Consider the following 11342-nt stretch of genomic DNA (forward strand, 5'->3'; position numbering starts at 1 on the left):
CGTTTGTAAGGTGACCTTTTCCTAGTTTCCTCCGCCGATCTATTGGACCCCTCTAATTTGTTTGCCAACCATATCCATCCAGTTGTGTGGTCAATCAGTAATAGTTGGGTTTTGTTCCTTGCTGTTCAGGCCTGCTTGAAATGATGATGAAAAACAAGCGCAGGATGGGAGTCCATGAGAAACAACGTCCTTGCAAGAAAGTAATTAGGCCAAGTGAGTCCATTTTGTCTCCCTTTTCCTGAGTATTCATAATTGACCGTTCTATGGAGTGTATCACACATGATTTTATTCCTACTAGCTTTAGATGGTACCTCCTCAGCGAGATCGGACAGCTCGAGGGAACCCAGTCCAGGCGCGTTGAGTCAACTCAGTGAGCAAGTAGTTTCAAGATTGTGTAGGAGTGTTGTGTCGCTCGCCTCATTCCATGGTTGGTGATTATACTGCTAATATTTTCTCATATTACCTGTTTTTAGCTATTCAGTTTGGGCGTTTTATTTTTCCTCTGTAGGTGATACCAAGTTAGGGGAATGCACAGGCATATGCATCGAAACCTCATGCCCTGATGCTACAAGTTTCCTGACATCGAGACTTTTGATTCCACTTACTTGGCCTACAAGGGAGATCACTGAAAATTTGACGGTAACTTTTTCTTCTACTCCTTTCCTGGATTATTATTATTATGCTAATATAATGCCCCTGTAATCATTAATTCGCGTTGCGCTCATTTCAGATTGAAGTGCACCTTCCAAATGGTCGGACTGTCACTGGCTGGATAGAGCATCCTGGGAGATATGTTGATTTTTTAATCGTCAATGTCAAGGACTTGTCTGTATTTGATGTCGCGCGTGTAAGTCTTGATTGTGACATGCAGTTTGAACCTTATAGGAAGGTAGCAGCTGTATGGCGCAATTTCAGTTCAGGACTTTTAGGGGCCACAAGCGGAGTAGATCTTGCCTCTCTAAGCGCTCTAACCAGTGAGACAATGTTCAGCACATGCCAGATCAACAAGGTGAGCTCCTGTTGTACAGTTGAAACAAATATCTGTCTGTTGGTATCAGTGGCTTTATAGCATATTCTATCATTGTATGCACTGACACATATCCTTAGTTTCAGACATGATGAATAGCATTTTCCCTGTGTAACTTCATTGTCACTTTTGTGCTAGGCTGGGATTGGAGGCCCCCTTGTTGATTTTGATGGTAACTTTGTTGGGATGAACTGCTCTCGTACCAGAAGGAAAAAGACCCCCTACGTGCGAAGGGAGCAAATCCTTCAATTCTTGGAGTATTACAGGATGGTCAGGTATGTACACTTTCAGTATTCATGAACCACCCTTCTCTGTTTGGCCTGTCCATGCGTCTCTCTTACTGCATCCTGTACTACTCCCTTTTTTTATTTGAGTTTGTGTAAGGTGTATCATTCTGAAAGCCAAACAGCAGCTTCTGATGTTGATGAGTTTATTCCAAAAAACTGCCCCACTAGTATTTTTTATACCTGTGTGTTTTTTCTTAATAATTTAAGTCTGTACTGTACTAAATTAAGGTCGTTATTTTAATGCTGGCATTAATATATATTTCTGGTACACTCGAACTTACATTTAAGAAGACCCGTGGGGAAATTGTTTAAGATTTTCAGAAATTTCTCTGCTGTGAAATTTCTGTAACTAATTTGCTCCCTTGTTCTGTATTTCCCTTGTTTAATAGCTCAGTTTCTGTATGGTCTTTGGCATCTTGTCTTTGTGGATTTATCACAGTGAGCTTTCTACATTGTGCTGCAGTGTTAGAGCTAAGGAAGAGATTGATGATGCTGAAGAACCCGGAATCGAAAGTGAGATGAAACAACTACTTTGCAGCATTCCAGGAGGTGAGCAAAATTATTTCATAGGATATTGACCTTATGTCCAGCATAATGCAGCCCCTGGACGCAAGAGGCGTGGCTGTGCCTTTTCGACGAGATGGGAAATCAGAATCATTTCCTCTTGCTTAGATAGTTCCTCATAGTGGGTCCTCCTTGTATAGAAGTCTAACAATCCAACAAATAACCAATCGAAGGTTTCAGCTCTAATTGGTTACATGGCCAAGCTGAAAGATATCTCCCAATTTTAGTTGATAAACAACCTAACTGGGAGATTTTCAATTTGAATTTTAAACGATTTAACTGGGTGATTATTGGGATACCGTCTACTAACTTCGTGGACCTTGCAACTAGCATACACTGTACCTGTGTTGCTGAGTAGTTCCTTATGTTTCACATGCACACTTTTAATACTTTATCAAGCAATTTTAACTTGTGTATCGTGCTAGGCAAGCGTAAGATTCATTTTCTTGAAGCAAATTTCGTCGACGATATCTGGAGTAAACTACCCAAAGGCGTTGCTTCAAAAATGTCTCGAAGTGTTGTCTCACTTGCTTCATTCAATGGTGATGGTTCTGTTGTAGTCATTACTTTTCCATGTTTTAATAAGTGGGTGATGATTAATAACTGAATGATTATCTGTGTAGGAGTTGCAAAATTCTTTGCTTGCACTGGTGTATTTATAAAGTGCAATGCATGCTCTGCAACAATTCTGACTTCAGCAAGTTTGGTTAGAGTTTCTGGTGATGCAAACAGGATTGATGATAACCTGAGGGTTGTTACTGCTATTTTCTGTTTTTTTTGTTTTTTTTCCTTTCCATTTAGGATACTGGTTAACATGACCTTATTATTGCAGATTGAAGTTTGCCTTCCAAACCAATTTCGAGTCGTAGGGATACTGAAACGTTATAATTTACATTACAACGTTGCTCTTGTTGACATCATGGGGTACTGGGGTCCTCGTGAAATAAAAATTGGCAGGCATCTAGTTACCTCATGTAAAAGTGTAATAGCTGTGGGGCGTCTTTTTACTTATCACAGTATAATGGCTGCAAAGGGCAAGTTGTTGATTGGCAAACGAAGCAAGCTCGATTGCAAAGAACTATGCGTCTCCACGTGTAAAATCACCAAGGTATCTCGTTTGGACTTATCCAGTATCTTCAACACGGTGAAAATTTATTAGCAACGGAATTGTAACATAAGCCTTGTATGATGTTGCTTTTGTTTTGCTAGGCTGGGATTGGAGGCCCACTTATTGACACTGGTGGGAATTTTCTTGGTATGAACTTTTACCATGAGGAAGAAACTCCGTTCCTGCCGAGGGATGTTATTCACCGCCTCTTGTTGAACTTAAATAAAGGATGGTATGTCTTCTTGTTTACACTTGGTATTTTTCTGGCAAAATATCTGCTCCTCTGTAAACAGATGTAAGACGTTTTAGTAAAAAGAAATTGTGTGTACTTGTAGGACTAGGGCAGATGAGACTATTGTTGAGGGTGACGAAAAGAGGTATTCTTTCTTACTCATCATGATACCATACAATACCGTACATTGTTTCAGATAAATGTATGTTCAGTAACTTGTATGGTTTCTGAAATGTGGTTACTCAACAACAGATGGCTGTTGGCTGGTACATGTTGGTCCCATGGAAATGCCGAGGGTGGTGTCAACAAGTATTCTTTCTTACATTTGTTTTATACTATCTAGTATACATTGGTTATTCTTGTTAAAATCTTTTCACTTATTTGTATACTTTCTTTTTACTCATGACAGGTGGCCGTTGCCCGAGCCATGTGTGCTCCCTGCTGATATACCTGACCCTAGTACACTGGATTTCTACAAGCTGGATAGGATGCAGTGTGCTTTTTAGTCCTGCTACTGCTCGTGGTATGGATTTCTACAAGCTGGATAGGAGGCAGTGTGCTTTTTAGTCCTGCTACTGCTCGTGGTAATCGATAATGTGTTCATGTTGGTTGGCTGTCTGACGTCCACTCCAGTCTTTGTGTTGCACGATGAATGTAAATGAGTCATGTCTAAACAGTGAAGTACTACCTCCGTCCCATAATGTGAGACACTTTTGTAAGCTATGTTCTTGTGACATGGAAGAAAGTTGACACTATCTACAAACCATATCGATGAATGATAGCAGAGACCTGAATAATTTGCTACAAAAAGTTGAATCCATCAATCAACCAAGTAAAGCAGCTTGAGTTTGTATCACCACCTCTGTTATTTGCGCAATGCAATCTCAAATGTACCACTTCTACTCCCTCCGTTCGGAATTACTTGTCTCAGAAATGGATGTATCTAGAACTAAAATACGTCTAGATACGTCTATTTCTGCGACAAGTAATTCCGAACAGAGGGAGTAGTATTTTATGTGGTTGCACAAGACATCAATAACAATTAAAATTACCCGAACATTTATTTCAAAGTTAAAGCGAAAAAAAGAAATCGCTGGCGAGCGCCCGGTCGCTCGCTGCGATCGCTTCATTGGGCCGGCCCAGGTGAGCCTTTCCTCCCCAATTTGCACGAAGGGGTTCGTCTTTGTGCGCGGGAGGGAGGGAGGGAGAGAGAGAGACGGAGGCGACTTTAGGGTTTCACTCCTGTCGCCGGCGCCCCAGGCCGCAAGCCCGGAACAGAATCTTCCTCTTCCGCCGTCGCCCCCGGCCGGAACAGAGGCTCGCCGCTCCCGCCGGCGAACCGGAGCTACAGGCGCATCCGGCGGGCCGCTCTGCACCGGAGGCCGTCGTCCCCGAGCACATTTCCGGCGGAATCGCGCGTCTCCTCCTTCACCGGATCTCCCTCCGCCCAACCCGCAGCGGCCGTCGTCTCCGACGGCCTGTTCCGCATCTCGGCCGCCCTCCTGTGCCTGCAGCTTCCTCCTCCCACCTCAGCATTCCGTCTATCTGGCCGGCATCTCCTCCACAGAGTGTTCAGTGGTACGCAGCGTCCAGCCTCTTGGGGTTGTTTTTGGTGATTACTTCCTTGTCCTTGTCCTTGCGTGTGCTTAAAATAAATCCTCCCTCGTTGGGGATCGTTACCTAGTTTTTCTTTTTCACGCAGATGTGTACTGAGCAGTAACAAGATCTCTTCCAACACTTGTGCCGTCTGATTGCTTGCTTATGGTAGGAATGCGTTACATATGTTTTCTTGCATATCGTAGAATACATGTTTGCTTGTTGAGATTAAATGGATGGACAAGGATATCTGGGATGCATATCACACTATGTTGCTAGGATTGTCTGGTCCTAATGTCTTCTCCAGATGTGACCGTGCAGTTTTGGATGTGTTCTGGCAATCTTTCACTGTTGTTTTTTAGTTTGATATGTTAAAACGGGTGACTGGCCTGTCAACTGTTTGGTGGGTGAATGTTCCATGAGGGATACACTGCTGTTTCAGATTAGGAATCTATTTGGGCCGTTCCCATCCTTTGTAGGCTGTTTAAATACCTGAAATTGCCACCGTGTTACTGTTGATAAGTCTATCAGTTGGTAATCTGCTTCAGGATTTCAAACATAATAGCTCTTCATCTGCATCCAGCATGGGAGATGGAATATTGCATTTCCCCCAAGTTTCTGCCGAAATGCTGATCATAAGCCAACAAGTTTTTTTGTTTTGTTAATAGCCCCCTAAGAATGCTTTCTCTTTTCACCTATTTTATGTAAAGTAGCTCCCAAACTGACGTTGCGTAATATTGGAGGTTGTCCAACTATCATTCTATCAACTGCAGCATGGTGAACCAATGGACACCACATTACGGGTTTATTTTTGTAAAATTATGATATATTAATCAATATCCTCCTTTTTATCTTCTCCCTCTTTTACTATCCGCCCTGCTCTGTTTTAGCTAGTTGCAATTGTCTGCTTTTGATATTGTTTCAAACAACACGCTTTGAACAGTCGCACTGATGACCTACAGCTGGGCTTTCTATGTTGCTACACATAGTCATGTTCTGCAGAATTTTAGACGCGTTCTGAATTCTTCCGGTTTGATTACAGGTCTTGGTTAACACAGTACCATGGATCCCGATCCCGCCACTGACACCACTCTTGTACGTGTCCATGTCAATGTTGCACCCCTTTTTTTTTTGCAGTATTTGTTGAAAATTTCAGGATGGTTTATTGTTTCTTCAGGTTTTTGAAAAAGATGTACTGGAAACAGTTTTTACTCAAGCTGCACCTTATGTTGTAAGGCTTAATATGCGGCCCGTCCGTACAGGCCTCCTTATTGGATCAACAGAATTGCATGCTTTGGTATCTGTTGACTCTTCTACGCTGACCGAATTGCCCATATCGGTTCAGTTTTATAATCAGAAGAAAGCTGCAATTGTTCAGAAGGTGGGGCAACTTCCTCGGTGCAGTATTACTATCCTGTTTACAGACCGCATGCGCAACCCGTTGCCTCCTGTTCAATTTGCTGATTTGGATCCCAATGACAATGTGTGCGAGAAGGTGGTGTCTCTTTTCCCCTATATGGATGGAATTTCTATGTTCGATGGACATGTTGTGTAAGTTTTTTTCTACTTTCAAAGTCACCCTTTGGACTGTCTTCACCTTAAAACTAACTCATAGCCTTTTCAGGTTAAATAATTGCACTTCCATGGGTAGGGGGGGGAACTATTCAGCCAGGATCCGCAGACTTGTTTGCATTTACTTGCACAAACACGGTCCTATTTCACACACCAAGAAACGATGATGAAGCAAAACTGGTAGCGGAACATCTTCAAAAGATTGCTGGTGCTGCTGTGTTCAACTTAAAGGGCGAGGTTGTTGGCATACTAAGTTCATATGCTAGAGGTTATGATGTGAAACTGGCCAAGAAGTCATCTTACTTTAAAAAGCACTTTGATAAACTGGGAGACAAACAAGTGAAGTGGCTGATGGTAATGCCCAGCAAAACAATGTATTCAATATAACATTAGTTCTAATTGTACTGACCTTATTTGAATTTCAGGGGCAGGGGGAGTTCTCTAAGTCGGAGATCCTGAGGAAGCCTAATATCTGAAGACGCTCGATGCTTTTTGGGTAATTCTCGCAGTTGTATTTTACATCCTAACTTTTTTTGGTGCCCACCGTGATATTCATAATACTCCTCCATTCCTGGTTGGTGGTAGTTTTTGTGAGACATGATCAACTAGACGGTGAGGTACCCGTACCTAAGTAGCTATGGAAAGAACAACAAGTTAGCTATGTCGCGGCCAGCGGTGACTTCCTCAGTACCAGGGCCCATACCCAAGAATAGGGTGATGGAGCATGGGTGGAGGCATTCAAATGTCGAGCTTTCTGGATAACAGCGACAATCTGAACAATTCACCTATATCGAGAATTTTTTGGTGCACATAAAGGACCATGGTGATTTCTGTGGTTTTAATTTTAGCAAGTGAGATAACCTTGTCAAGCAAATGATACTAACAGGGACTACTTGATGTTGATGTCTCAAGACAATATGGTTATGGTTATGTGATCTCATAGCTGAACTCTGCTTCTTTGTATAAAATTTCTGGTTGCAGAAGATTGTTTACCAGTGCGTTGCTTGAGAAGCCTGAAAAGGGCGCTCGGCTGCTTGTTTCAATTGTTTAAGAAACTAGTTTTTAAAAGATCGGCAATTCGTGAATATTGAATACAAAAACCTTTTAAGGTTGAATTTGATGTTACTCCCTGGATCTTTGAATACTAAAAATTTAAAAGCTTTTATATGAGTATAAAACAGGATCTTTGGAGATAAGGTCCATCGCTGTAATGGCAGCACGTCAGTCAATTTGGTCTATTCGACTGAATTGCTACCCTTTTCCAACTTTCCCACTTTGAGCATCTCATTTCAGCATCAGTGACCTACATTCCTAGAAGGTCGTACTTCTGATTTGTGAAATGCAGTTACCATTTTATTATAGACCTACTTTTCTGGCAGCCTATATTTTGGTGTGGCACTCTGAAAGTTTGTGAGCAACCAATATCTTATCTGGTTATTGGATAAGATTGTGCAGAATCTGCATGTTGTTCTGACCACTTTTGAGCCAGGCTCTTGTGATTTGTGCGTTGTCTGAATCTCAATCGGTTGACAGAAATACTGTCCATCCATAGCTTCATTATTTGCCAGAATCTTACCTCTGATCCTTGCGTGGCAATCATTGTGAAATGTCAAGATGATTCAGTGTTCTGGTCACCTTTAGTTAGCAGCTGCTCCTGGTTCTGTAAATATTTTGGGATATTTTCTTTTGTTTTTGTAAGTATTGGTTTTCTGAAAGTTTTGTTTTTTCACACATGAAGTGTTGTGAGTTTTCTGAAAGCTCCTTTGAGGAAAGTTTTGGGTGTTGGTTTTCATTCTGAAGCACCTTTGAATGAACAACTGGTGCATGCGTGATTTGGTTGTGCACCTGGCTGGAGTTTTGCACCCCTATTGTGAGATTTGAGGGGGTATGTCTGAGATTGTGATGTTGGGAAGATGTGTTCTTTCTTTGTACTCCCTCCGTCCGGAAATACTTGTCTTAGAAATGGATGTATCTAGACTTATTTTAGTTATAGATACCTCCATTTTATCCATTTTTAGGACAAGTATTTCCGGACGGAGGGAGTACTGCTCATCTGATGTGTGTCCATTTTTAGTAATATAGTTAACCAAACATACACATGTTGGTATTGGAGATGCTTTTAAAGTGGAAACAGGCCGAGAATGGACATGCTTATTGTAATGAATGCATGCTGATAGAGAGAAAATGGCATGGATAGTTTGCTTTAGCTTCATTCGGCACATTTGAAGCTAGTTCAGCTTCACCAAATGAATCACAATCTAGATTAGCATCATCTTTTATCACTGGAAGATTGGGAAAACACCAACTCAAGACAGACTCATGAGTAGCCAAAATTTATGCCTCTGCACAAGAGATGAACAGAAATAAGTTGAAGTATAATATTGATTTTGCTAAACAACAGTTTTAAGGTTGCTAAAAGGTTACAACCCTGTCATGGTATTAAAAGCAGTCTATTGCAAAGCTTATTACAATATTATAAAGGAAGATCCCAAGTTTGAATCATCAGAAAGGACATCAACAAAACGCAATGGACTGCTAAGCACAGAACCCCATGCACGCAATGCATTGTTCAAGACAGCATTTGGAAGAAAACAAAAATCTGTTGCCAATTCCCATGATAAGAGCATCTCTATTAGATCTCGCAAACCGGGTCATCCCGTAAAATAACCGCTGGTTTATGGGACGGAGACTAATTTGTCGGCCCGAACAGATCTCGTATATTCATTCATCCTGGATTTTTTTTAGGGATCCTCCAAACCGCGGCCCGTTTCCTCCATATCTACGGGATTTGAGCTCTTTTTTACAGGGACCTGCAAAGAATAGAAACAACTGGCAGGAGGGAAGTTTCAGCTCCCGCCACGGTCTTCCCCAAGCGCGACCTCGCCGGAATGCCTCGACGCCAGCGACCACCGGACCCTAGCTGCCGCCCCGCGAGCTGCAACCGCTGCTCGAGCTGCGAGGTGCCGCCGCGAGCTAGCTAGTTGCCGCCTGCTCCTCGTGGCCGTGGCACCCAAGTCCCCGCAAGGGGCCACCATGCTGCCGTTGCCGCAGCATAGCGCATTGGTCATGGCCGCCGAGCCCGTTCGCCCAAGCGCAGAGGGGATGTGGCGAGGAAGATGAACCCAATTGTAATTTAGCGGGCGTTTTGGGGGGATTTGTGCAATATTACCGGGACCATGAAATATTTTACGAGATTTGTTCTGCCAGAGCAAAAGTCATAACAAAAAAAATGTTTTGCAGTATCCTGTAAACCGATTTTTGCGGGACAGTGTATACCGATCTGCTAGAGATGCTCTAAGAGAACTAAAGAAGTAACCTCCGGTACTAAGGGTGTGTTTGCTTCTGGTCATGGTGTGGAATGGGACGGGTCCATTCCGCCCCTGGACCTCGTTCTCGCGTTCGGTTGGAATAAGAATCGGAACCCATTCGTTCTCAGAAACAGAATATTCCACCTATATGCGGAACGTACTCATACCTCCGATTTGGAGGAACCACGCGGAACGGCCTCTCACTCCCTCCTCCCTCCCGACAGCCTCGGCCTTCCCATCCATCTTCCCGGCTGCCGTCGCTCTGTCTCCCTTCCGACGCGCTGTTGGGGGACGTAGTAATTTCAAAAAAATTCCTATGCACACGCAAGATCATGGTGATTCATAGCAACGAGAGGGGAGAGTGTTGTCCACGTACCCTCGTAGACCAAAAGCGGAAGCGTGAGCACAACGCGGTTGATGTACTCGTATGTCTTCATGGCCCGACCGATCAAGCACCGAAATCACGACACCTCCGAGTTCTTGCACACGTTCAGCTCGATGACGTCCACTAGTAGAAAAAGGGCCCTTAGTCCCGGTTCATAAGGGCCTTTAGTCCCGGTTCTGGAACCGGGACTAAAGGGTCGTTACTAAAGCCTCACCCTTTAGTCCCGGTTCTTACACGAACCGGGGCTAAAGGCCGTCCACGTGGTCGCTGTCTGGAGCTCCACCTTTAGTCCCGGTAACACCAACCGGTACTAAAGGTATTTTTATGAAAAAATTGATTTTTTTTAAAAAAATTTGATTTTTTTAAATTTTTTGTTTTGGTTTTCCAATTTCTGAATTATTATCCATTTTAATCTCTAATCACCCCTCATCACTGCTCAATTTAACCTCTAATCTCTAATCACCCATCATCATTCCAAATCATCTAACTTCCCGGCCGGCCACCTATCCTCTCACTACTTCAGCCTGAGCATGCTTAACTTTTGGGTTCTTTCCCCCTCGTTTCCAAGTCTGCACTTGTTGTTTTCCTGACAATAGTAAGATGTCAATCCTCTTAACCCTCGGGAGTTTAGCTTGAGCATGAAGTAACACTTTTCACTGTTTCAATTTGAAACTATTATTCTAAAAACAATAATTATTTAGTAACATTAATATTTCTTCAATAAGTAGTTTGACCATAGTTTGACCACAGTTTGATCAGATTTAACCAAAATTCAAATAATTGAAATAATTATTTAGTAACACTAATATTCTTGAATAATTATGTAGTAACACTAATATTTCTTGAATAAGTAGTTTGACCATAGTTTGACCAGATTTGACCAAAATTCTAAAAAATTGTAATAATTATTTAGTAACACTAATATTATTGAAAATTTATTTAGTAACACTAATACTTCTTGAATAAGTAGTTTGACCAAAGTTTGACCAGATTTAACGAAAATTAAAAAAAAAATGAAATTTGAGCATAACTTTTTTTCCTTTTAGAATTTGAGGATTCTAAAAATTTGCAAACAGGCCGTAGGCGGTCAAAATCGGATGCGGATTTTCATGCTGAACATTTTGATATATTATACATTTTTTTCTGACGTCGTATGCAAAAGTTATAGCCGTTTTACATTTTCCCTACACTTTTTGCAAAACATGTCCAAATTTAAGTTTTTAAATTTTCCTAACTAGTAGATGTGGTAACATAACTACATCT

At 42.0% G+C, this 11342-nt stretch overlaps 1 protein-coding gene and 1 long non-coding RNA gene across 6 annotated transcripts; both read left to right on the top strand.

Annotated features, from left to right (window-relative positions):
- LOC123113014 (uncharacterized) lies at positions 1-3984 on the top strand. 3 transcript variants are annotated; one of them, XM_044534116.1, is made up of 14 exons: positions 1-10; positions 130-213; positions 299-427; positions 509-639; positions 731-1009; positions 1166-1302; positions 1778-1863; positions 2304-2420; positions 2502-2629; positions 2711-2986; positions 3088-3218; positions 3322-3363; positions 3471-3527; positions 3628-3984. In XM_044534116.1, the coding sequence occupies exons 2-14, from the start codon at positions 141-143 to the stop codon at positions 3722-3724; spliced, it is 1683 nt and encodes a 560-aa protein (XP_044390051.1). In that variant the 5' UTR covers positions 1-10; positions 130-140; the 3' UTR covers positions 3725-3984. The 3 variants fall into 3 exon arrangements, with proteins under 3 accessions (XP_044390051.1, XP_044390052.1, XP_044390053.1); XM_044534117.1 differs by lacking the exon at positions 1-10 and having other exon boundaries at positions 34-213; XM_044534118.1 differs by lacking the exon at positions 1-10 and having other exon boundaries at positions 63-213; positions 305-427.
- A 436-nt stretch (positions 3985-4420) lies between these two features.
- Positions 4421-7241, top strand: LOC123116790 (uncharacterized). 3 transcript variants are annotated; one of them, XR_006457190.1, is made up of 7 exons: positions 4421-4796; positions 4921-4982; positions 5857-5909; positions 5992-6365; positions 6439-6740; positions 6812-6882; positions 6972-7241. It is a non-coding gene; the product is annotated as an uncharacterized lncRNA (long non-coding RNA). The 3 variants fall into 3 exon arrangements; XR_006457188.1 differs by having other exon boundaries at positions 6812-7241; XR_006457191.1 differs by lacking the exon at positions 4921-4982 and having other exon boundaries at positions 6812-7241.
- Positions 7242-11342: the final 4101 nt, after the last annotated feature.

The sequence above is a fragment of the Triticum aestivum genome, chromosome 5B (genome assembly GCF_018294505.1).
Source record: "Triticum aestivum cultivar Chinese Spring chromosome 5B, IWGSC CS RefSeq v2.1, whole genome shotgun sequence".
Lineage (NCBI taxonomy): Eukaryota > Viridiplantae > Streptophyta > Magnoliopsida > Poales > Poaceae > Triticum > Triticum aestivum.

Excerpts from the sequence above, each read along its gene's own strand:
- LOC123113014 (XM_044534116.1), top strand. The coding sequence starts at position 141 with ATGATGATGAAAAACAAGCGCAGGATGGGAGTCCATGAGAAACAACGT. Across the intron at positions 2,630-2,710 it reads GGATTGATGATAACCTGAGG|ATTGAAGTTTGCCTTCCAAA; the intron begins GTTGTTACTGCT and ends TTATTATTGCAG. Across the intron at positions 3,219-3,321 it reads TTGAACTTAAATAAAGGATG|GACTAGGGCAGATGAGACTA; the intron begins GTATGTCTTCTT and ends GTGTACTTGTAG.